This window comes from Pongo abelii, chromosome 20 (assembly GCF_028885655.2).
Source record: "Pongo abelii isolate AG06213 chromosome 20, NHGRI_mPonAbe1-v2.0_pri, whole genome shotgun sequence".
Classification (NCBI taxonomy): Eukaryota; Metazoa; Chordata; class Mammalia; order Primates; family Hominidae; genus Pongo; species Pongo abelii.
This window is the reverse complement of record NC_072005.2, coordinates 4,104,272-4,129,782: the sequence shown is the minus strand read 5'-3', so window position 1 is coordinate 4,129,782 and position 25,511 is coordinate 4,104,272. Positions and strand designations below refer to the sequence as shown.

The window sequence follows — 25,511 nt, the reverse complement described above, 5'->3', positions numbered from 1 at the left end:
CCAGGCTGGAGTGCCGTGGCACGATCTCGGCTCACTGTAATTCCCAGTGAGTCTCCCAGATTCAAGTGATTCTCCCGCCTCAACCTCCAGAGTAGCTGGGATTACAGGCATGTACCACCACGCCTGGCTAATTTTTGTATTTGTAATAGACACGGGGTTTGACCATGTTGGCCAGGCTGGTCTCGAACTCCTGACGTCAGGTGATCCACCCGCCTTGGTCTCCCAAAGTGCTGGGATTACAAGCGTGAGCCACTGAGCCTGCCCCCATTTTTTAAACTAGGTTGTTTTTTGGGTATTGAGTTGCATTAACTCCTTACATATTTTGGTTATTAACTCCTCATCAGATGCCTGGTGTATGCCAGCATCCCCCAGCTTCCTGGTCTGTGTGCCATGGGCGTCTCCCTCCTGGGTGAGGGGACCTCGGGGCAGGCTGTGGTTACCTGTGGGTGTGTTTGTCGGCATGAGGGTGGATGCGACAGTATCCATTTGGCATGCAAAGAGCTGGCTGGAGGTTTGTCTTTGTGACCATAGGTGTGGGTATAGTGTTGTGCGTGTGCCTTGGGGCCCCTCCCTTCCTGTGACTATGTGAGATTACATGCATGACTTTTTGTTGATTTGTTTTGAGAGAGAGTCTCGCTCTGTCGCCCAGGCTGGAGTGCAGTGGAGTGATCTCGGCTCACTGCAACCTCCGCCTCCTGAGTTCAAGCGATCCTCCTGCCTTAGCCTCCCGAGTAGCTGGGATTACAGGTGCCCGCCACCACACCCGGCTAATTTTTGTATTTTTAGTAGAGATGGGGTTTCCCCATGTTGGCCAGGCTAGTCTCAAACTCCTGACCTCAGGTGATCTACTCGCCTCGGGCTCCCAAAGTGCTGAGATTACAGGCGTGAGCCACCGTGTCCGGCTTCATGCTTTAGTCTGGTGTGTGTGTGGTTGTGTTTTGAATGTGCCTGTGGATCTCTGTGTTTGTGTGTATGATTGTCTATATGTATACATGTTTGCATAATTGTGTGTTTTCAGAAATACTGGCAGGGCTTGGTGGCTTATGCCTGTAAGATGGGAGGATTACTTGAGGCCAGGAGTTGGAGACCAGACTGGGCAACATAGTGAGTCCCCATCTCTCCAAAAAGAAAAAAATTAGCCAGGTGTGGTGGCACACGCCTGTGGTCCCAGCTACTCGGGAGGCTGAGGTGGGAGGATCACTTGAGGCCAGGAAAGTCAAGGCTGCAGTGAGCCATGATCGTGCCACCGCACTCCAGCCTGGACAAGAGAACAACACCCTGTCTCAAAAAAAAAAAAAAAAGAAATATTTGTTGCATGTGTATGTATTTGTGGGCATGTTGTCTGTGTGTGACTGCATGAGACGGGTGCATGTGCAACGCATGCGTGTGTGGTGATGTATTCTTGGACGTTGTTTCTTGCGTGTGTGTAAACTGTGTGTTTGTGGGTGTGCCTGCTGTTAACCATGCTCTGCCACGTGCATAGAGAGTGGTTATCCATCCCTGCGTGGATGCATATGCTTAGAGAAAACTCCTTTCTGGGTCTGAGTGTGGTGGCTCATACCTGTAATCCCAGCACTTGGGGAGGCCAAGGCAGGCGGTTCACCTGAGGTCAGGAGTTCAAGACCAGCCTGGCCAACATGGTGAAACCCCATTTCTACTAAAAATACAAAAATTAGCCGGGCGTGGTGGTGTGCGCCTGTAATCCCAGCTACTCAGGAGGCTGCGGTAGGCAGAAGAATCACTTGAACCCGGGAGGCAGAGGTTGCAGTGAGCTGAGATTGCACCACTGCACTCCAGCCTGGGCAACAGAGTGAAACTCCATCCTCCCCACCCCTCAAAAAATACAAAAATTAGCTGGACATGGTGACGCGCACCTGTAGTCCCAGCTACTTGGAAGGCTGAGGCAGGAGAATTGCTTGAACCCGGGAAGCAGAGGTTGCCATGAACCGAGAACACACCATTGCACCCCAGCCTGGGTGACAGAGCGAGACTCTGTCCAAAAAAAAAAAAAAAAAAAAAAGGGAAGGATAGAAGGAAAGAGAGAAGGAAGGAAGAAAGGAAGGAAAAGGAAAGGAAAGGAAAAGAAAGGAAAGGAAGAAAGAAGGAAGGGAAGGAAGGAAGGAGAAAAGGAAGAAAGAAGGAAGGGAAGGAAAATGAAGGAAGGAAGGAAGGGAAAGAGGGAGGGAGGGAAGGAAGAAGGAAGGAAGGAAAGGAGGGAAGGAAGGAAGGAGGGAAGGAAGGAAGGAGGGAAGGAAGGAAGGAGGGAAGGAGGGAAGGAAGGGAAGGAAGGAAGGAGGGAAGGAAGGAAGGAGGGAAGGAAGGAAGGAGGGAAGGAAGGAAGGAGGGAAGGAAGGAAGGAGGGAAGGAAGGGAAGGAGGGAAGGAAGAAGGAAGGAAGGAAAGGAAGGAAGGAGGGAAGGAAGGAAGGAGGGAAGGAAGGAGGGAAGGAAGGAAGGAAGGACAGAAGGAAGGAAGGAGGGAAGGAAGGAAGGAGGGAAGGAAGGAAGGACAGAAGGAAGGAAGGAGGGAAGGAAGGAGGGAAGGAAGGAAGGAAGGACAGAAGGAAGGAAGGAGGGAGAAGGGGAAGAAAGGAAGGGCCTTTCTCTGTCTGTGCACATTTGTAAATGTGCATGGGTACACGTGGCTGTGGGATTGTTTGTTTGAGACGGAGTCTGGCTCTGTCACCCAGGCTGGAGTGCAGTGGTGCAACCTCAGCTCACTGCAAACTCCGCCTCTCGGGTTCAAGTGATTCTCCTGCCTCAGCCTCGAGAGTAGCTGGGACTACAGGCGCGCGCCACCACACTCAGCTAATTTTTGTATTTGTAGTAGAGACGGGGTTTCACCATGTTGGCCAGGACAGTCTCGATCTCTTGACCTCGTGATCCGCCCGCCTCGGCCACCCAAAGTGCTGTGATTACAGGCGTGAGCCCCCGCACCCGGCCGAGACTGTGGGTTTGTGAGTGCATGTGTCTGGTGCGTGTGTTTGCACGTGTGTGAGGCTGTGCATGCACTGGTGTGACTGTCTTGTCGCTGCTGCAGGAGAGAAGTTCCCCCACCCAGCCCCAGCCCAGCCCTGACTCATCACTGCTCCTACCTCCAGCAGGGACAGCCGGCTCTGCAAACTCTCCACCTCCCGTCCCAAGCTCTCCTTCTCCTCTTGTCTCTCCACCAGCAGCTGCTGTAGCTCTTGCACCTGGGAGCAGCAGTGGAGGCTCAGCTGCCTCTGGGAGGAAAGGCTGGGCAGCAGGAGGGCCGGCTCCTCCCCACCTTCCCACCTACCTGTCTCTCCAGGCTGTGCAGGGAGCTGGCCTCCGGGGACTGACGGGAGAAACAGGGACAGGGGGTTGGATCTGGGCAAGAGGCCTCCTTGCCCCACCTGCTGCTTCGTAGCCTCCATTCCATGCACATTCACGCATTCCACGTGCAACTATTGAGCACCTACTGCATTCTGCCCGCTCACTCATTACTATTGAGTGCCTGCTGTGTACCAGGCACCATTCTGCCTGCTCACTCATTACTAAATATTTATTGAGCACCTGCTGTATGTTGGGCCCCATTCATTCCTATTTATTTTATTTGTTTTTTTTTTGAGACGGAGTCTCACTCTGTCCCCCAGGCTGGAGTGCAGTGGTGTGATCTCGGCTCACTGCAAGCTGCGCCTCCCGGGTTCACGCCATCCTCCTGCCTCAGCCTCCTGAGTAGCTGGGACTACAGGCGCCCGCCAACAGGCCCAGCTAATTTTTTGTATTTTTGGTAGAGATGGGGTTTCACCGTGTTAGCCAGGATGGTCTCGATCTGCTGACCTCGTGATCCGCCCGTCTCGGCCTCCCAAAGTGCTGGGATTACAGGCGTGAACCACTGTGCCCGGCCTCATTCCTATTTATTAAGTGCCTACTTTGTGCCAGCTATTGTTCTGACTTTTCACTCAGTATTTATTGAGCACCTACTGTGTGCCAGCATGCACCATTCTGACCAGTCATTCATTTCTAAGTATTTATTAAGTGCCTGCTGTGTGCCAGTATGCACCATTCTGGCCAATTACTAAGTACTTATTAAGCACCTGCTGTACGCCAGGCACCGTTCCATCCACTCATTCACTCAACAAGTTTGTTTTTGTTTTGTTGTTGTTGTTGTTGTTGTTGAGATGGAGTCTTGCTCTGTCACCCAGGCTGGAATGCAGTGGTGTGATCTTGGCTCACTGCAACCTCTGCCTCCCAGGTTCAAGCAATTCTCCTGCCTCAGCCTCCCAAGTAGCTGGGATTACAGGCCCCTGCCACCATGCCCAGCTAATTTTTTTTTGTATTTTTAGTAGAGATGGGGTTTCACCATGTTGGCCAGGCTGGTTTCGAACTCCTGACCTCAAGTGATCTGCCCACCTCAACCTCCCAAAGTGCTGGGATTACCAGTGTGAGCCACCGTGCCCAGCCAGAAAGTTTTTACTGGGTGCCTCTTATGGGGCAGACCCTGGTTTTGGCCATTCATTCACACACTCACTTGAATATTCATTCACCCAATCAATATTGATGACGCCCATACTGTGACCCAGGCATGCCTGCCCTCGCAGGCTCACAGTCAAATGGGTGGACACACATAAAACAGATGCATGCCCAATAGCAGTAAGTGCTGCAGATGGAAATAAAGAGGCCGGGCGCGGTGGCTCACACCTGCAATCCCAGCACTTTAGGAGGCTGCAGTGGGTGGATCACCTGAGGTCAGGAGTTAGAGATTAGCCTGGCCAATGTGCTGAAACCCCATCTCTACTAAAAATACAAAATTAGCCGGGTGTGGTGGTGGGTGCCTGTAATCCCAGCTGCTTGGGAGGCTGAGGCAGGAGAATTGCTTGAACCCGGGAGGCGGAGGTTGCAATAAGCCGAGAGTGTACCATTGCATTCTAGCCTGGGCAACAAGAGTGAGACTCCGTCTCAAAAACAAAACAAAACAAAACAAAAATCAATAAAAAATAAAGTGAACTAGCGAGTTGGTTGGGGGGGCGGTGGGGGGTGATGTTACAATCTTAAAGAAAGTGGGCGTGGGAAGTGTCTTTGGCGAGGAGCTTATTGCATAAAGTAGGTGAGGTAAAGAGCTGTGGGGCCATCTGGGACTAGAGCATTCCAGGCAGAGGACACAGGTGGTGCAAAGGCCCTGAGGCAGGACTGCGCTAGAGCATTCCAGGCAGAGGACACAGGTGGTGCAAAGGCCCTGAGGCAGGACTGCGCCTGGCGAGTTGGAGGAACAGCGAGGAGACCCAGGTGGCTGCAGCAGGGTGGGGAGGGAGAGAGATGGAGGAGGGAAGGTGGGAGAAAAGTAGGGGGATCTTCATGTCTGCATTGACCCCACCCAGGCTTGGCCCACACCCAAATCTCCGAGGCCTCCTAACCTCCTGCTGCCTCTGTTCCTTGTGCTGTTCCAGGCCCCGGATCTTCTGCAGGAGGCGGCCCCTCTCCTGCCGCAGCCTCACGATCTCCTCATAGGCATCTCGATCATCCTGTTCCCCTCCCCACCACGGCCTTTAGATGGGGCCTAAGGTTTCCCCATCCCAGGTCTCAGCCAGAGCCCCTCCCTGCGCCTGGGGGCTCCCCACGCCTCCTCCCGTGCCCAGAGCGTCTCTCACCGGCATGGGGATGCTGGTGGGAGGTGGAGGCGCCTTCCGCTTCTTGGGGACCCCCTGCTTTCCATGGCTGGATATAGAGTTCTGGGAAGGGAGGGGAGAGAGAGTGAAGGGGGCCGATCTGGTGCCCATGCCAGCCACCCCCACAGTAAACCAACCCAGCCAGCCCCAGCCATGGCCTGACTTCCCGAGAACATGGAACCAGCCCCTGCCTCCTCCCCCTTACTTATCCCAGCAAAACGCAGACAAGACCAACTCCCTGTAAGTTCCAGATCTTACTCTTTACTCTCTGCTCCTCTCTGTCCCTCAGTTCTTTCCCCGGCTAGACCACATTGCCCACACGTTTTCACTCCTCTGTGGAACAGAGATGCTTTAAAACTGGGAGAGGGACCAGCGCGGTGGCTCAGACCTGTAATCCCAGCACTTTGGGAGGCCAAGGTGGGTGATCACTTGAGGTCAGGAGTTCGAGAGCAGCCTGGACAACACAGAGTGAAACCCCGACTCTACTAAAAATACAAAAAATTAGCTGGGCGTGGTGGCGCACGCCTGTAGTCCCAGCTACTAGGGAAACTGAGGCAGGAGAATCACTTGAACCTGGGTGGCAGAGGTTGCAGTGAGCCGAGATCACGCCATTGCACTCCAGCCTGCGTGACAGGGCGAGACTCCATCTCTCAAAAAATAAACAAAACAAACAAACAACAACAACAACAACAAAAAACTAGGAGAGGGGTCAGGCTCAGTGGCTCATGCCTGTAATCCCAGCACTTTGGGAAGCCGAGGCGGGTGGGTCACTTGAGGCCAGGAGTTTGAGACCAGCCTGGCCAACAGGGTGAAACCCTGTCTCTACTAAAAATACAAAAATTAGCCAGTTGTGGTGGGTGCCTGTAATCCCAGCTACTAGGGAGGCTGAGGCAGGAGAATCGCTTGAACTCAGGGCGTGGAGGTTGCAGTGAGCCAAGATCGAGCCACTGTACTCCAGCCTGGGCGACAGAGCGAGACTCCGTCTGGGGGGAAAAAAAAAAACAAAAAAACTGAAAGAGGGGAAGAGGCCAGATCTGCTTCCTTCCATGAAGACATCAACCCTCAACAACCTCAGTCTCCACTGCCCTCCCACCCCAGCCCCATAATTTGGCCCCATCCCCCCAGTATTCTCACCCAGTTCTGGGAGTTAGGCTGAGCACACTGCCACCACTTGGTGGCAGCATACCCTGAAGGTAGCATTCTTTCCAAACAGGTTTTCCCAGGTCTAACTTCCTTCTCTTCTCACAGAGCTTGGGGCAGGGGAGAAGTTAGTGTGGATGCAGGGAGGAGGGGCTCCTTCACTGCTTAGGGGTCCATACCTGAGATGACGCCTCGCCTGAGTCATCCTCTGTGAGGGCTGGGGAGAGAGGGAAGCAGGGTCAGGCATTCTGTTCCCAGGCCCGGGAAGGGCATTGGTGGGCCCCAGGGACTTGTAGGGGGCTCCCGATTTCCCCAAGAATCAGGGCGTTTAAGGTAGAAATCTGGCGCTTGGGTAGAGTGCTGAGAGAGGGACTTGGGGCTGTTAAAAAGAGAGGATACGCTGGGTGGGGTAGCTCATGCCTGTAATCCTAGCATTCTGGGAGGCTGAGGCGGGTGGATCACCTGAGTTCAGGAGTTCAAGACCAGCTTGGCCAACGTGGAGAAACCCCAACTCCACTAAAAATACAAAAATTAGCCAGGTGTGAGGGACTTAGGCGGCAGGCACCTGGAGTCCCAGCTACTCAGGAAGGTGAGGCAGGAGAATTGCTTGAACCACGTCTAGCTAATTTTTGTATTTTTAGTGGAGACAGGGCTTCACCATGTCGGTCAAGCTGGTCTTGAACCCCTGACCTCAAGTGATTCGCCCACCTCAGCCTCCCAAAGTGCTGGGATTACAGGCATGAGCCACCTTGCCCAGCAGGGGGTGCCCTTCTTAGGACACGCAAAGTTCTTACTGTACAGATGACCCAGGAAAGCAGAAGCAGACCCCCTCCCAGACTACTCTAAATGCCCTGGGGCTCCTTGAAACTGTTCTGAGTAGAATTGGGTAAGCTCTGGGACCTCCTAGAATGCAGCCAATCGGGGGTACCTTGAAACTATTCACGATAAAGAAAAGGGGAGTGACAAGAAGCTGCCAAGAAGCAAATTCATTGGGGAGGTGGGGCTTGCATACCACTGGGTGGGGACGGGCGCTGGGCCGCCTCTTGCAGAAGGTGCAGGATGAGTTTGTCCCCCGCCAGGGCGCCATAGTGAGCCGCGTCCTGCCCCAGCGCATCGGTGATGCCCGGCTGGGCTCCGCCCTGCAGCAGGACCTCCACTGTTTCGGGGCTGGCCCCCTCACAGGCCAGCATCAGGGCCGTCCTACGAGGGGAGGCGGCTACTGAGGAGATGAGAACATCCCCCAAGCCCCCACGCCCACCTCAGCACCCAGGCTGGGCTGGGAAGAGGAGGCCGGCTAGATCGTCTTACTTAGGTTAAGAGTCTTGCCGAAGGTCACACAGCATAGGGTGGACTGGCTGGGAGGGGAGATGCTCACCTGCCTTGCAGGTCCTGATCGTTCGCGGCAGCCCCTTGCTGCAGTAGGAGACGGCACAGGTCTGTGTGACACATCTGAGCTGCTATAATGAGGGGTGTTGCGCCTGACTGGTAAGGAGGAGGAGGGATGCGATGGCATGAGAAACTGACCCCCGGGAGGTGCAGAAGCCTATATAACTGCCCTTGAGTTTCACCTCAGACTTTCTCAGACTTTCAAAGGGTGCCTGAGATACTGCCACTTGGTGGCAGCATGCCTCAAGCATAACATCTTCCCCGAAGAGATCCCAGAAGCTTACCCGATCTTGGGGGTTTAGATGTGCCTTAAAGGAGCAGAGCACCTCTGAGCAGGAGAGACAGCCACCAGCCGCTGCAAAAGAGAAAAGGTTGTCCGGTGCGGTAGCTCAACCCTGTAATCCCAGCATCTTGGGAGGCCAAGGCAGGAGGATCACTTGGGTCCAGGAGTTTGAGACCAACCTGGGCCAACACAGCGAGACCCTGTCTCTACAAAAAAAAAAAAAATGCAAACATTATCTGGGTGTGGTGGCGTGTGTCTGTGGCCCCAGCTACTCGGGAGGCTGAAGCGGGAGGACCGCTTGAGCTCAGGAGTTCAAGGCTGCAGTGAATCATGAGGGCACCACTGCACACCAGCCTGGGTGACGGAGTGAGATCTTGTCTCAAAAACCAAGAAAAGAAAGGAAGGAAAACAAAAGGGGGAAGAGTAGGCATAGGGTGAGACTTCGACATTTTCTGGGGACTTTCTGCCTGGGTGTGACCCTGCTCCTTTATTTCATGAGAAATTCCCACGTGCCCTGAGGAATTTGTAACAAAGGCAAGTTTTGCATTTTACAGATGCAGCAACTGAGGCCCATCCAGGCCTGTGGTCACCCACTGGGGTGAGAGGCAGAGTCAGATCTAGGATCTAGGTCTGCCGACCGCCAGTCCCAAGCACTGTGGTTCCCTCTACTTTTTGTAGAGACGGGGTCTCGCTGTGTTGCCCAGACTGGTCTCGAACTCCTGGGCTCAAGTGATCCTCCTGCCTCGGCCTCCCAAGGGGCTGGGATTACAGGACTGAGACCCACACTACAAGGCATGTGCAACCATGCCTGGCTAATTTTTATTTTATTTTATATTATTTTATTTTATTTTATTTTTTCAGAGACAGGGTCTTGCTATGTTGCCCAGGCTTTTCTTGAACTCCTGGGCTCAAGCAATCTGCCGCCGGGACTGTAGGCGTGCACCACCACTCCTGGCTAATTTTTTTTTTTTTTTATGGAAACGGAATGTCACTATATTGCCCAGGCTGGTCTCAAACTCCTGGGTTCAAGCAATCCTCCTGCCTCTGGCTCCCAAAGTGCTGGGATTATAGGCTGCAGCCACCACGCCCGGCCCCGTTTATATGTTTATGTATTTATTTAATTAATTAATTTATTTATTTATTTATTTTTGAGATGGAGTCTTGCTCTGTCATCCAGGCTGGAGTGCAGTGGCCTGATCTCAGCTCACCGCAACCTCCACCTCCCGGGTTCACGCCATTCTCCTGCCTCAGCCTCCCGAGTAGCTGGGACTACAGGCGCTCGCCACCACACCCGGCTAATTTTTTTGTATGTTTGGTAGAGACGGGGTTTCACCGTGTTAGCCAGGATGGTCTCGATCGCCTGAGCTCGTGATCCACCCGCCTCGGCCTCCCAAAGTGCTGGGATTAAAGGCGTGAGCCACCGCACATGGCCTATTTTTATTTTTTGAGACGGAGTCTCCCTCTGCACCCACGCTGGAATGCAGGGGTGTGATCTTGGCTCACTGCAACCTCCGCCTCCTGGGTTCCAGCGATTCTCCTGCCTCAGCCTCCCGAGTAGCTGGGATTATAGGCATGAGCCATCACGCCTGGCTAATTTTTATATTTTTAGTAGAGATGGGATTTCGCCATGTTGCCCAGGCTGGTCTCAAACTCCTGGGCTCAAGCAATCCTCCCACCTCTGACTCCCATAGTGCTAGGATTACAGGCGTGCACCACTGTGCCTGGTCTATTTATATTTTAAGAGATCCCTCCTACTGCCATTACACAGGACCAGAGCGGAGACAGGGAGGCTCCCCAGGAGGCTGTGCAGTTGAGACAAGCGCATGGTCTCTGGAACCCCTGGGTATGAATTCCAGCAGGTTGACATACAGTCTGATTAAGCACAAAAATCCGTTTTTCAGTCAACAAACTCTATTTGAATACCTGCTGTGTGTCTGAGGGAGTATGAGGTTTTGATTGCTGCAAACCTTATCTACAACACGTAGAACGGTGCCTGACACACAATAGGTACTCAATAACTGTTTGTTGTTGTTGTTGTTGGTTGGTTGGTTTTTTTGAGAGGGGGTCTCGCTCTGTTGCCCAGGCTGTGCAGGGGCGCGATCTCGGCTCACTGCAACCTCCACTTCCCGGGTTCAAGCGATTCTCCTGCCTCAGCCTCCCAAGTAGCTGGGATTACAGGCGCATGCCTCCATGCCTGGCTAATTTTTTGTATTGTTTAGTAGAGACGAGGTTTCACCGTGTTAGCCAGGATGGTCTTGATCTCCTGACCTCGTGATCCGCCTGCCTCAGGCTCCCAAAGTGCTGGGATTACAGGCGTGAGCCACCGCACCCGGCCTTAATTTTTTATTAGTAGTAGAGACAGGGTTTCACCATGTTGGCCAAGCTATTCCCGAACTCCTGACCTCTGCTAATCTGCCCGCCTGGGCCTCCCAAAGTGCTCAGTAACTGTTGAATGACAAAAACCAACGGGCTCCTATATTGTGACCAGAGGCACTGCCGCCACTAGGTGGCAGCATACTCCAACTGCAGGGAATTCTCACCCAGTGACTAAAACCCCAAAAGCCCAAATTTATTCTGAGTTTCTGAAAGAACAGATGTTTCTTGAGTCGTCTGCGAAAGCCATGCGTGAATTTCACGGGGACAGCGGACAGATCGGGGGCTGGGTTCTGGTTCAAGTCGGTGCGTCCCTTTCCCTCCCTCCGGGAAGGAGTTTGGATTTGGTGATTATGAGGGTACCAGCTGCCTGGAGCTATGGTTTTTCTGCTATCTCCTAGGAGCTCCTCAAAGGAAATTAAACCCTGGGACCTCTCCTCATCCTCACAAAGACCAGGAGTACAATCGGCTGCTCCTTGAGGTCAGACGACCTGGATTCCCTACGACATCTGCTGCGGACAAGTGACAGCCTCATTAAGCCTCATCTGTGCAATGGGCTAATAGCCTGTGGTTCAAAGGGTAACCGGGATTTATGATGGGCTCCAGTGCCTGGCATACAGTAGGTAATAAAAAAGGAGGAGAAGGGCCGGCACGGTGGCTCACGCCTGTAATCCCAGCACTTTGGGAGGCCGAGGCAGGCAGATCATGAGGTCAGGAGATCGAGACCATTCTGGCTAACACGGTGAAACCCCGTCTCTACTAAAAAATACAAAAAAATTAGCCAGGCGTGGTGGCGGGTGCCTGTAGTCCCCGCTACCCGGGAGGCTGAGGCAGGAGAATGGCGTGGACCCGGGAGGCGGAGCTTGCAGTGAGCCGAGATTGCGCCACTGCACTCCAGCCTGGGCAAAAGAGCGAGACTCCACCTCAAAAAAAAAAAAAAAAAAAAAAAAAGGAAAAGGGCCAGCACGGTGGCTCACGCCTGTAATCCCAGCACTTTGGGAGGCTGAGGCGGGCAGATCACCTGAAGTCAGCAGGAGTTCAAGACCAACCTGGCCAACATGGTGAAACCCCGTCTCTACTAAAAATACAAAAAAATTTTAGGTGGGTGTTGTGGCATAGGTCTGTAATCCCAGCTACTCAGGAGGCTAAGGCAGGAGAATTGCTTGAACCTCGGAGGTGGAGGTTGCAGTGAGCCAAGATTGCGCCATTGCACTCCACCCTGGGCGACAGAGGGAGATTCTATGTCAAAAAAAAAACAGGAGGAGGCTAGGTGAGGTGACTCACACCTGTAATTCCAGCACTTTGAGTGGCCGAGGTGGGAGGATCACTTGAACCCAAGAGTTTGAGATCAGCCTGGGCAACATAGCAAGATCCTGTATCTACAAATAAATTTAAAATATTAGCCAGGCATGGTGGTGCATGCCTGTGGTCCCAGCTACTTGGGAGGCTGAGGCAGGAGGATCGTTTGAACCTTGGAGGTCAAGAATGCAGTGAGCCATGATTGCACCACTGTACTTCAGCCTGGGCAATAGAGCAAGACCCTATCTCATAAAAAGAAAAGGAAGGCCAGGAGCGGTGGCTCACGCCTGTAATCCCAGCACTTTGGGAGGCCAAGGCGGGTGGATCACCTGAGGTCAGGCGTTCAAGACCATCCTGGCCAACACGGTGAAACCCCGTCTTTACTAAAAATACAAAAAAATTAGCCAGGTGTGGTGGCAGGTGCCTGTAGTCCCAGCTACTTGGAAGGCTGAAGCAGGAAAATTGCTTGAACCTGGGAGGTGCAGGTTACAGTGAGCTGAGATCTCGCCACTGCACTCCAGCCTGGGCAACAGGGTGAGACTCCATCTCAAAAAAAAAAAAAAAGAAAGGAGGAGACAGGAAGCTTCACAGCAGGTCAGGTCCCTAGGGCCCTGGGTAGAATAACCCCCAAGTCTAGCACCCTCTGGGCTACGGGGTCAGGGCAGGGCTGGGCTGCACCCACCTGCATGGTGTAGGGCAGTCCACCCGCTGCTGTCCACGACGTCCACAACGCAGGAAGCCTGGGGATGGGGCGAGTCCTTTGAGGCGGAGCCATCCTTCTTGCTGCCTGATTTCTCTAGGACTGCCTTCCCCACCCTGGGCTCTGCTATACTTCAGCCTCACCCTTCCCTGGCCCCCAAGTGACTCCACTTTCATGAAAATTGGCGAGAAAAGAAAATAGCTGGGAGCTGAGAAACAGCTGGGAATTTGGGGAGTAGCTGGGAACTCCGCGAGTGTCTGGGGCTAAGAAAGGACCTAGGGCTTGGGGAGAAACAGAGCTCAGGAAATACCTGGCATTGGGAGTATATATATACATATATTTTAGATGGCGTTTCGCTCTTGTTGCCCAGGCTGGAGTGCAATGGCGTGATCTTGGCTCACTGCAACCTCCGCCTCCCGAGTTCAAGGGATTCTCCTGCCTCAGCCTCCCTAGTAGCTGGGATTACAGGCACACGCCACTACTCCCAGCTAATTTTTTGTATTTTTAGTAGAGACGGGGTTTCACTATGTTGGCCAGGCTGGTCTCGAACTCCTGACCTCAGGCAATTCACCAGCCTCAGCCTCCCAAAGTGCTGGGATTACAGGTGTGAGCCACCGCGCCCGGCTTGGGAGTACATCTTAAATAGGAGAAGCATGTGGATGGTCTGAGAGTATCTGGTTATCCAGGGAGTAGCTAGGGTTCTGGAGTAAAAGGGCCCAAGGAATATCTAGGATTCATAGAGCATCTGGGGGTTCAAGGAATTGCTGGAACTCAGGAGCAGTAGGGGCCAAGGGAGTAGCTGAGATAAGAAAGTAAATGACCTGCAGTAGTTGCTTCAAGCACTGTGGGTGCCCGTATTTGGCCGCCAGGTGGAGGGCATTGTAACCTGGGGAAGGAAAGAAGATTTACTGGAGCTCCAGGTATTCAAGTAGCTCCCAGCTGCTCCCCAAGCCATGTCAACTACTTGTGATGAGTTTCTGTGTCTAGCAAAGTCCGTAAACCCTAGTATTTCTGTCTTTTTTTCCCTGCAGAAAGGATCTTGCTCTGTCGCCCAGGCTAGGGTGCAGTGTGACCATAGCTCACTGTAGGCTTGAACACCTAGGCTCAGGCGATCCTCCTGTCTCAGCCTCCCGAGTAGCTGGGACTACAAGCAAGTGCCACCATGTCTGGCTAATTTATTTGTATTTTCTGTAGAGACAGGGGTCTTGCTGTGTTGCCCAAGCTGGTCTTGAATTCCTTGGCTCATGCGATCCTCCCACCTCAGCCTCCCAAAGTGCTGGAATTAACAGGCATGAGCCATTGTGCCTGGCCATCAGGTACTTCTCAAAACCATGCTATTCCCTGTACCCAGAGACTCTCTAAGCCATGGCTAGTCTGTATTCCAGACAATCCCATCTCAGCGACTGTCCATACCCACCTATTCCTCAAGCCCTAGTGCCTCAGCTACTCCCCATGTCCCCAGATACTCTACAGGGTCAACTACACCAAAGTTTCAGCTCTGCCCTTCACAACTCACAGTTGCTGTATATGTTCTTGCCAATCCGTATACCCTTCCTCTTCCAAATGTCAACTCTGTCCCTGTCTGATGCTCCACGAATCCCCAGCTATTCCATATACCCTGCCCACTATGCCTGTGGCCCTAAAGCTTCAGGTTTGACGGTGTCCCCATGCCTAGTTGCCTCCTGAGCCCCAGCTACTCCTTTTGGCGGCACATTTTTATCTCAGTTATTCCCCAGTCCCCAGTTAAGTCATACATACTCCTTTTGGCGGCACATTTTTATCTCAGTTATTCCCCAGTCCCCAGTTAAGTCATACATACATACAAGTTCTCCTTGTAACCCAGCTACTTCAAGAGCTCAAGCTACTCCCACAGCTCCAGCTACTCCTAGATCCCAGCTATCCCACATACCTCAGATATTCCCCAAACTCTACTTGTTATTCTCCTGCCCCAGATACTTTGCAAGCTCAGCTACTCCCAGGAATCCAGTTCCTCCTCCAAACTCCAAGTAGTTCCCTTCAGTCACTTCCTTGATCTCAGATACTCCTACATCCCAGATGCACCTCAAAGCTTAGTTCGTCCAATGGTCCCAGTTATCTCCCAAGCCCCAGTTCTTCCTCTGCCTCGGTCACTTTCTAGAAACTTCCCCAGGCTGGGCATGGTGGCTCACACCTATAATCTCAGCACTTTGGGAGGCTGAGGTGGAAGGATCACTTAGAGCCCAGGAGTTCAAGACCGGCCTGGGCAACACAGGGAGACTCCATCTCTACTAAGAATAGAAAAATTAACTGGGCATGGTGGTGTGCGCCTGTAGTCCTAGCTACTTGGGAGGCTGAGGTCGGAGGATCCCTTGAGCCCAGGAAGTGGAGATTGCAGTGAGCTGAGATCATGCCCACTGCACTCAAGCCTGGGTGACAGAGGGAGACCCTGTCCCTCCTCCCAAAAAAGAAAAAACAACAAAACCCCAGAAACTTTGCAGCTATCCCCCAAGCCCCAGCTACTTCCCCATGCCAGCTACTTCCCCACCCAACTGAACCAATACCTGAATCCTAGTCACTCCCCATCCACAAGCTGTCCACTGGCTTTGCTCGGTGCCAGCCACAGTCTCTATCTTTGGCCGCCCCATCCTAACATGCCCGTGTGTCTCCCTGGGGGCAGGGGAGGAGCACCAGAGGGAGCCTCCCCTTTTTTCAGCAGAGAACATTGAGACCTGGGAGCAGGGTCTGGCTGGACCCTCAGGCTGGGCACCTGGGCTCAGTTCCTCCTCCCTCCCCGGGGCCCAGCTGGTAGTACCTGCCCCATCCGTGCTCATGACATTGGTGCCATGAGCTATCATCACCTCCAGACAGCTGGCCGCACCCCGCATGGCCGCCAGGTGGAACCTGGAGGTGAGAGACAAGGGTTCAGCCGCAAGGTTGCCACCCCTCAGCCATCTCACTCCCGGGTCGCAGGCACTCACGCGGACTTGCCCTCGGGGTCTAGCTTCGTGGGCACCAGCCCCTTGCGGGCGATGAGGGCGGCCACCCGAGGTGCATCGTTGTTTTCCACGGCTTGTAGCAGCCTCTCGTCACTCTTGCCCCAGTCTTGACTCTGCAGGGCACACCCAGAGGTGCGTGGGGCAGGGTTGGCTGCTGTCCCCTCCCCACGCCCCCTGACAGGGGCTCTGGGCTCTCACCACCTGCCCCTGGGCACTTGCCTGGCGCCTGCCTCTGGCTGCCGGCTTCGGGATGGGGCAGGGGCCGCAGGGCGGGCAGGAGCCAAGGTCAGTGGGGCTGAACCGCAGCTGCAGGGGGAGGTGGTCCTGGGCGAGGGGTCCTCAGACGGTGTCCCCCAAGCCTGCGGCCCCCAGCTTCTGTCCCCAGGCCCATCACCCCAGTTGTCCAACAAAAGCCCACCACCAGCATCATCCCCTGAGCAGCCCCCTGGCATCTGTTTCCAAAACGTTGTTCCCTGGGCTGAGCACGGAGGCTCACGCCTGTAATCCCAGCATTTGGGGAGGCCAAGGTAGGAGGATCGCTTGAGTCCAGGAGTTTGAGACCAACCTGGGCAACATAGTAGGACCCCGTCTCTACAAAAAATAAAAACAATCAGCAGGGCATGGTGGCTCATGCCTGTAGCTGCTTGGGAGGCTGAGGTGGGAGGATCATTTGAGCCCAGCAATTTTGAGACCAGCCTGGGCAACACAGCAAGACCCACTCTGTACAACAAAAAAAGTTGTCCCCCAATTCATCCCTTAGTGAAAGCCACCCCTGCAACATCGCCGCCAGAAAACGGATCCATGAGTCTTTTCCAAACTACCCTCCAAAATCCCATCTGAACCCCTAAAAGTCCCCTTTAAATGTCTCTCAGGACCATCCTCTGCCCTGTTTATCCACAACTGCCCTGAAATGCCACCACTGTCCCCTAAACATCCCAAGGCTTCTCCCCTCAACACTGTAGCCTGAAATGCATTACAAAATGTCTCCCCCAAATTCCTGAAGTGTTCTGTAAAACCATCCTTCCCAATGATACCGTCATGTCCCAAAAATATCCTCCAAAAACATCCCTCAAATGTTCTCCCAAACTGTTCTCCAAATCATTACCTCTTCGCAAAATCGGCTCTCCCAAAATAGCTTCCAAGTTGTCCCCTCAATGACCCCATCTGTCTCCAAAATGTTTTCCCAAAACTGCACCCCCCAATGCCCTCTAAATGTTCCTAAATGTCCCCATTTGTTTCAAAGTGTCTTCCAAAACGTGTCCACATGTCTCCCCAAATGTCTCTTCCATTCCCCCAAAAGCTGCCCCAACCTCTGTTCCCCCTGCCCCACGCCGCCCATCTTTCCCGGGTCTGGAATGCGGGGGGGGTCCAGGTCAGCCGGGGACGGGGAAGGGAGGGGAGAGGAGGTACCCGCGCCCCGCCCGCTCCTGCGCCCCCTCCCCGGGCCCTACCGCGAAGGAGGCGGCTGCGCACAGACACAGCTGCTTCATGGCGTCCGGGACGCGGGGCGCGGGGGGCGCACGGGTTTCCAAGAAGAGGCGGCAGCCGGAGGGGCTGGAGGGACCGCGGGGAGCGGCCGGAGGGCGGGGCTGGGCGCTGCCGGAGCTCCCCGCCCCGCCCGCCCGGTCCCGCCCTCCCTGGTGCCGCCCCCTCCCCCTTGCCCTCCTCGCCAGCCCCCTCCCCCACGGGATGGACTGGGAAGACCCAGGTAGGGGGCTGGGGGCTGAGGGAGGGGGCGCCGCCCCGGCCCCTCCTGACCTTGTCGCCTAGAGGATGAGGAGGACGCGGCGCCGGGGGCCCGGCTCCCTCACCAGCGCAGGCCGCCAGCTGCATCTCCAGGGGACCCGCGGGCGTCCATCTCCGCCTCCTCCGAGTCGGCCAAGGGCGCGCAGGTGCCTCCGGGCCCGCGACGTCCGCAGCCTCTCACCGCCACGCGGCCGGCAGGGCTCTCGCCACTCACACTTTCATTCATTCACTCATTCATTCGTTCGCCCATTCTTTCATTCATTCACCGGCCCGCCCATTCATTCGTTCACTCACCCATTCGTTCATTCACTTATTCATTAGTTCATTCACTTATTCATTAGTTCATTCACTCGTTCATTCACCCACTCGTTCATTCGTTCACCCACTCGTTCATTCGTTCACCCACTCGTTCATTCCTTCACCCACTTGTTCATTCCTTCACTCATTTATTTGCTCACCCTTTCATGCATTAATTCACTCACCCATTCATTCATTCACTTATTCATTCGTTCATTCACTCGTTCATTCCTCCACCCATTTGTTTATTTGCTCACTCTTTCATTCATTCACTCATTCATTCATTCACCCACTCGTTCATTCATTCACGGGCTCACCCATTCGTTCATTCACTTATTCATTCGTTCATTCACTCGTTCATTCGTTCACCCATTTGTTTATTTGCTCACCTTTTCATTCATTCATTGGCCTCACCCATTTGTTCATTCGTTCATTCTTATATGACTCATTCATTTATTCATTCTCACACCATTCCTTCCTGCATTCACTCATTCCTGCATTCATTCACTCACTCATTTGTTCATCCATTTGTTGGCTCATCCATTCATTAGTTCACTCACCCATTCATTTGTTCACCACCCATTCATTCATTTGTTCATTCCCGCACCATTCATTCATTCATTCCCACACTCATTTGCTTATTCATTGGCACGCCCATTCGTTCATTCATTCACTCATTGGCTCACCCATTCATTCATTCAGTCATTCGTTCATTCATTCATTCATTCGCCAATGGGGAGCTGCAATCCTACACACCTGAATTTGAATCCAGCACCCCGCCCCTGCCCCAGCCTTTCCTACCTATATGACTGGGCCAACAGACTTACCTATTTTGGACTTCACCTTCCTCCTCTGTAAAATGGGTTTCATAATAAATAGTTCCTACTACAGAGGGTTACCGGGAGGATGCCAAGGTACTACCTGCGCAGCACTCAGTCGACCAGTGCCTAGCATACAGTAAGCGCACAATAAAACTGTGACTCGTTCCTCACAGAAAGAGCTAGCTGGTCCCGGCGCAGCTCTGACATTCTCTAGCCATTTCCGGTCAATTTCTGCCACTCCTGGGACCCGCGGCTCCTCCGGTAGAGGAGGGGCCTTGGGTTCCTTTCTGTCACTGCAGCGTCCCCACTGCCTGGCCCATGGCAGGTGCTCCACAAACATGCATCAGATGAACACTTGGGGGAGATGCTTCTTCACGCAGTAAGCATTTATTGAGCGCCTACTGGATGCCATGCAGCATTCGCAGGCCTGGAGACTCTGGGAGCACAGGTAGTTGGCATTTTAGGAGCCCTGGAGGCCAGGCGCGGTGGCTCACGACTGTAATCCCAACATTTTGGGAGGCCGAGGCGGGCAGATCACCTGAGGTCAGGAGTTCGAGAACAGCTTGGCCAACATAGTGAAACTTCGTCTCTACTAAAAATGCAAAAATTAGCCAGGTGTGGTAGCGGGTGCCTGTAATCTCAGCTACTCAGGAAGTGAGGCAGGAGAATCGCTTGAACCCGGGAGGCACAGGTTGCAGTATGCTGAGATCGCATCACTGCACTCCAGCCTGGGTGACAGAGCGAGACTCCATTGCAAAACAAACAAACAACAACAAAAACAAACAAACTAAAACAAAAACAACAACAACAAAAAAAACAAAAACGAGGTCTTCCAGAGCAACGACCCAGCAGACAGGCGACAGGGACTTGAATTCAGTTTGGTTATATCATCCTTGCTGTTTGACCTCGAGCTAATCGCTTTCCCTCTCTGAAATTCTCCCTCTCAATTTCTCAACTGTTAAATGAGACAGATAATAGGACAGGCACCAAGGAAGCACTGTGGGCATTTGAGGCTGGATCTTTCTCTAGAGTGGGGCCGTCCTGGGCACTGCAGGGTGCTGAGCAGCATCCCTGGCCTCCACCCACTCCACGCCCGGAGCGCCTCCAAGTTGTGACAACCACAGATATCCCAACATTGGCAAGTGTCCCTCCATTGACACATTGACCACTGGCTTAGGGCTAGGTGAGCATTGAGCATTTACATGTCGGTGTGGTCCGTGATTATTCTTAGACTTTTTTTTTTTTTTTTTTTTTTTTTGAGATGGAGTCTTGCTCTGTCACCCAGGCTGGAGTGCAGTGGTGCGATCTCGGCTCACTGCAAGCTCTGCCTCCCGGGTTCAAGCAATTCTTCTTCAAGCAATTCTCCTGCCTCAGCCTCCCGAGTAGCTGGGATTACAGGCACGCGACACCACGCCTAGCGAATTTTTGTATTTTAGTAGAGACGGGATTTTGTCATGTTGGCCAGGCTGGTCTTGAACTCTGACCTCGTGATCCACCTGCCTTGGCCTCTCAAAGTGTTGGGATTACAGGCGTGAGCCACTGCGCCCGGCCCTCTTAGACACCTTTGGACAAGAGGAGGGAGGAGTGGGAACCAAGGCAGGAAAATGGAAAGTGACAGACATTTGGGAAGGAGGGTGTCCTTGGAACTCTTCTCTCCTTTCACCCTTGGGGGTGGGGAGGTCCTCTAAGCTTCTCCAGAGAAGAGACCGAAATGGATCTCCCAGCTCAGGGCTTCGGTTTCCAACTGTCTCCTACACTTGTCCTCCCGGATGCCATACAAGATCAGAGCAAATGGCCAGGCACGGTGGCTCACGCCTGTCATCCCAGCACTTTGGGAGGCCGAGGCAGGCAGATCACCTGAGACGGGGAGTTCGAGACCAGCCTGACCAACATGGCAAAACCCCGTCTCTACTAAAAATACAAAAAATTAGCTGGGCATGGTGCTGGGCGCCTGTAGTCCCAGCTAGTCGGGAGACTGAGGCAGGAGAATGGCGTGCACCCAGGAGGCGGAGCTTTCAGTGAGCCGAAGTCGTGCCATTGCACTCCAACCTGGGTGACAGAGTGAGACTCTCTCTCTTAAAAAAAAAAAAAAAAAAAAAAAAAAGTCTGGGCGCGGTGGCTCACGCCGAGATCGCACCACTGCACTCCAGCCTGGGAGACAGAGTGAGACTCCATCTGAAAAAAATCAATCAATCAATCAATCAATCAATCAGATCAAATGCCCCTCGAAGCCCACTGAGGTGCACCATGGATACCATCAGCCCTCCAGGCTTCATCCAAGCCCTGGCATCACCCTGACACCTCTCTCTTGCCCCATACCCGGTCCACCAGCCAAGCCCACTGGCTGCATGCTGTGTCCTGTTCTGCCCCTTCTCACCCCTTCCACAGCCACCACCATAGTCTAGCCCCATCACTGCAGGTTCTGCCTCTGGGGCGCATCCTTCCTGGTCTCCAGCCTCTGACCTTGTCGCCTTGTCCCTTCTCCCCCAGCAGCCAGAGGCAGCTTCCAAAACCCTGCATCAGATCTCTTCTCTCCTGCACAAAAGCCTCCAGAGACCTCACTCAGCTTAAAATGCAAACTGCTCACAGCAGCCCAGATCCTGCCCACTGCTTGTTTCCGTAGAGAATGGTATCTACACGTGTGAGTCGTTGGGGGGGGAGGGAAAAGCAAAATAAGAATCATCCTTCCTGACACGTGAAAAATGATATGAAATTCACATTTCTGGCTGGGCGCGGTGGTTCACGCCTACAATCCCAGCACTTTGGGAGGCCAAGTTGGGCTGATCGCCTGAAGTCAGGAGTTCAAGACCAGCCTGGCCAACATGGTGAAACCCCGTCTCTACTAACAATACAAAAATTAGCCGGGCGTGGTGGTGCACACCTGTAATCCCAGCTACTCGGGAGGCTGAGGCAGGAGAATCGCTTGAACATGGGAGGCTGAGGTTGCAGTAACCTGAGAGCACTCCAGCCTGGGTGACAGAGCCAGACTCCATCTCGAAACAAAACAAAACAATTCACATTTCAGTGTCCATAAATAAAGTTTTATTGGGGCCAAGCCCTGCCCATTCATTTACAGATGGGTGGATGCCACATGGAGGGTATGAAAAATAAAGTGTAGATAGTCAAAGGCTATTCTCAGGCTGCAATGGCAGAGCGGAGGCTGGTCTGCACCACGAACCAAAAATATTTACCCTCTGGCCTTTTAAGAAAACATTTGCCAACCCTTCTCTGAGCAGCCCCTCTCTGCCAGTCCCTGATCCCTGACCTCATGGAGTTTTACCTTCTTTTCTTTTCCTTTTCCCTTTTCTTTTCTCTTCTCTTCTCTTTTCTTTCTCTCTCTCTCCCCCTCCCTCCCTCTCTCTCTCTCTTTAGATGGAGTCTCACTCTGTCGCCCAGGCTGGAATACAGTGGCATGATCTCTGCTTACTGCAAACTCCACCTCCCGGCTTCAAGTGATTCTCATGCCTCAGTCTCCCGAGTATCTGGGATTACAGGCGCCCGCCACCATGCCTGGCTAATTTTTGTATTTTTAGTAGAGACGGGGTTTCACCATGTTGGCCAGGCTGGTCTTGAACTCCTGACCTCAGGTGATCCACTCGCCTCAGCCTCCCAAAGTGCTGGGATTACAGGCGTGAGCCACCGCATCTGCCATCATCTCCATTTACATTTCCCTTGGTGCAATCCATGCTGCCATAGCCGCCTCCTTCTTGTCCTTCAAACAGCTGGGTCCCACCTCTGAGCCTTGGCCTCTGCAGCTCCTTCTGCCTGGAGCACCTGCCCCACCGCGCACATGGCTGCTTTCTTTACTGCTGTCCACTGTTGGAGATGCCTCTTCCAAGAGCCCTTCTCTGACAGCCCTTTCTTAAGCTATATTTTTCCTCCGTTGCTTTTTTTCTTTTCTTTTTTTTTTTTTTTGATGGAGTCTCGCTCTTAACGCCCAGGCTGGAGTGCAGTGGAGGATCTCGGCTCACTGCAACCCCTGCCTCCCGAATTCAAGCGATTCTCCTGCCTCAGACTCCCAAGTAGCTGGGATTACAGGTGCCCGCCACCACGCCTGGCTAATTTTTGTATTTTTTAGTAGATACGGGGTTTTGCTATGTTGGCCAGGCTGGTCTCGAATTCCTGACTTCAAGTGATCCACCCACCTCGGCCTCCCAAAGTGCTGGGATTACAGGCGTGAGTCACCACACCGGGCCTCTTATCACCACCTAAGATACTACATACCTTTTAAAAAATATTCTGTTTACTCTCATTTTTTATTTCTATTTATTTATTTATTTTGGGACAGGGTCTTGCTCTGTCACCCAGGCTGGAGTGCAGTGGTGCAATCACCGTTCACTGTAGCCTCGACCTCCTGGGCTCAAGTGGTCCTCCCACCTCAGCCTCCTGAGTAACTGGAGACCACAGGCACACACCACCATACCCAACTAATTTCTGAATTTTTTTGAAGAGATGGGGTCTTGCTATGTTGCCCAGGCTGGTATCGAACTCCTGGGCTCAAGTGATCCTCCCATCTTGATCTCCTAAAGTGCTGGGATTACAGGCGTGAGCCACCGCGCCCAGCTTGTTTCCTCTTGATCTCCCCTTAGAATGTCACCTCCTTAGGGGCAGTGATGTTTGTCTATCTTAGTCACTGTTGTATTCCATGCAGGACCACCTATAGGTTTTGCAGGGCTTGGTGAAAAATGAAAATACAAGGCCTGGCCAGGCGTGGTGGCTAATATCTGTAATCCCAGCACTTTGGGAGGCTAAGGCAGGAGGATCGCTTGAGGCCAGGAGTTCAAGACCAGCCTGGGCAACATGGTAAGACCTCATCTTTGAAAAAAAAAAAAAATGCATACTTAAGTAAAAAATAAAAATATAAAAAGAAAAAAAGACAGAAAGAGAAAGAGGACTTTCCAGGAAGCATTGATGTATGCAGTCTATGAATCTCTAGAAACCCCAATCTTCCCACTTGGGAGATTTTCCTGAAACCTAAAATAAAGGCAGGAGGTCAGTGAGGCCCCAGGTGAACAGCTCCAGGTAACTCCCATTTTATGGATGGAAACACTGAGGCCCACGGACAGCCCGAGGGGGATCAGAGTAAGCAATGCCAACTGTTGGGACCCTGAAGAAAGAAACAGTGTTGGCCGGGCACAGTGGCTCTCGCCTGTAATCCCAGCACTTTGGGAGGCTGAGGCGGATGGATCACTGGAGGTCAGTAGTTTGAGACCAGCCTGGCCAACATGGAGAAACCCCAACTCTATTAAAAATACAAAAAAAAAAAAAATTAGCCAGACGTGGTGGCAGGCACCTGTAATCTCAGCTACTCGGGAGGCTGAGGCAGGAGAATCCCTTGAACCCGGGAGGCAGAGGTTGCAGTAAGCCAAGATCACACCACTGCACTCCAGCCTGGGCAACAGAGCAAGACTCTGTCTCAAAATAAATAAATAAATAGGCTGGGGACAGTGGTTCACGTCTGTAATCCCAGCACTTTGGGAGGCCGAGGCAGGCGGATCATCTGAGGTCAGGAGTTCGAGACCAACCTGGCCAACATGATGAAACCCCGTCTCTACTAAAAATACAAAAATTAGCCAGGTGTGGTGGTGGGTGCCTGTAGTCCCAGCTACTTGGGAGGCTGAGAGAGGATAATCTCTTGAACCCGGGAGGCAGAGCTTGCAGTGAGCCGAGATCATGCCATTGCACTCCAGCCTGGCAACACAACGAGACTCCGTCCGCCAAAAAATAAGTAAATAAATAAAAATAAAAGAAATAAAATAAAAGTAAATACATAAATAAGAAAAAGCCGGTGTTAGAGACCAGGAAAGGCACGGAGAGTGCCCTAAGGAGAGGAGGAGAGGGGTAGCAGTGGCTAGAAGACACGAAACACAAGGTCCCAGGGACAGGAGGAGGCCGGGCCCCTGCAGTCATGGGTGTTTGCTTTCTTCCCTCGGGGCTGCTGAACAAAAGCTGAACTTGACTCCGGCCACCTGCTGCGAAACTGGAGAAGGGCAGGTGGAGGGATGGATGGCGAGGTGCTCTGGGAGGGGAGGATGGAGGCCCTGCAGCTTCCCACCAACAGCCAGGCCTCCCATCTGCTGCAACAGCTCCAGCCCAGGCTGTGGGCCAACCTCAGGCCTCTCCAGCTCCAGACACCCTCAGAGGCCCTCACACCCGTCTGAGGTTTTAACACCTATCCTGTCCCCATCCAATTTTGACTTTGTCCCGACCCCTCCCATTGCAAACATATCAAAACACACCCACATCCCGAATGAAGCATCTCTTTTTTAGCCACCCACACTTCTTGAAAGATTGATTTAAATATTAAATATAACTATGCTTTGGAAATTAAGCAATCATATGGCTTGGTTTACCAGTGGCTACTACTTCTGAGGAATGCTTGGGGAAAAAAAGCATTTAGGAGTTGACCCCTGAAAAATATGGGTTTGAATGCCCAGGTCCACTTACACATGGATTTTTTGTTTGTTTTTTGAGACGGAGTCTCGCTCTGTCGCCCAGGCTGGGCAATCGTGCAATGGCATGACCTCGGCTCACTGCAACTTCTGCCTCCTGGGTTCAAGAGATTCTCCTTCCTCAGCCTCCTGAGTAGCTGGGATTACAGGTGCCCACCACCATGCCTGGCTGCCTGGCTAATTTTTGCATTTTTAGTAGAGAGGGGGTTTCACCATGTTGGCCAGGCTGGTCTCGAACTCCTGACCTCAGGTGATCTGCCCGCCTCTGCCTCTCAAAGTGCCGGGATTACAGACGTGAGCCACCATGCCGAGCCAGATTTTTTTTTTTTTTTTTTTTTAGACGGAGTCTCGCTCTGTTGCCCAGGCTGGAGTGCAGTGGTGTCATCTCAGCTCACTGCAAGCTCCACCTCC

General features: G+C 52.9%; 1 protein-coding gene across 10 annotated transcripts in view; it reads right to left on the bottom strand.

Annotated features, from left to right (window-relative positions):
- The window catches only part of ANKRD24 (ankyrin repeat domain 24), a 42,637-nt gene that overhangs the window by 9,417 nt on the left and 7,709 nt on the right, over positions 1-25,511 (bottom strand). For 3 of the 10 annotated variants that reach the window (XM_063719278.1, XM_054539364.2, XM_054539366.2), the window contains exons 3-16: positions 16,004-16,090; positions 15,767-15,897; positions 15,601-15,689; positions 13,631-13,695; positions 12,792-12,849; positions 8,439-8,509; positions 8,144-8,250; positions 7,781-7,968; positions 7,231-7,284; positions 6,948-6,985; positions 5,611-5,691; positions 5,377-5,484; positions 3,279-3,317; positions 3,094-3,192 (exon numbers count right to left, since the gene is read on the bottom strand). In XM_063719278.1, the coding sequence (XP_063575348.1) occupies positions 3,094-3,192; positions 3,279-3,317; positions 5,377-5,484; positions 5,611-5,691; positions 6,948-6,985; positions 7,231-7,284; positions 7,781-7,968; positions 8,144-8,250; positions 8,439-8,509; positions 12,792-12,849; positions 13,631-13,695; positions 15,601-15,689; positions 15,767-15,897; positions 16,004-16,090 (1,215 nt within the window). Of the gene's footprint in view, positions 1-3,093; positions 3,193-3,278; positions 3,318-5,376; positions 5,485-5,610; positions 5,692-6,947; positions 6,986-7,230; positions 7,285-7,780; positions 7,969-8,143; positions 8,251-8,438; positions 8,510-12,791; positions 12,850-13,630; positions 13,696-15,600; positions 15,690-15,766; positions 15,898-16,003; positions 16,091-17,235; positions 17,376-17,542; positions 19,925-25,511 lie in introns of those variants that run through there. The other 7 variants (XM_054539372.2, XM_054539370.2, XM_054539368.2 and 4 more) reach the window with 7 other exon arrangements.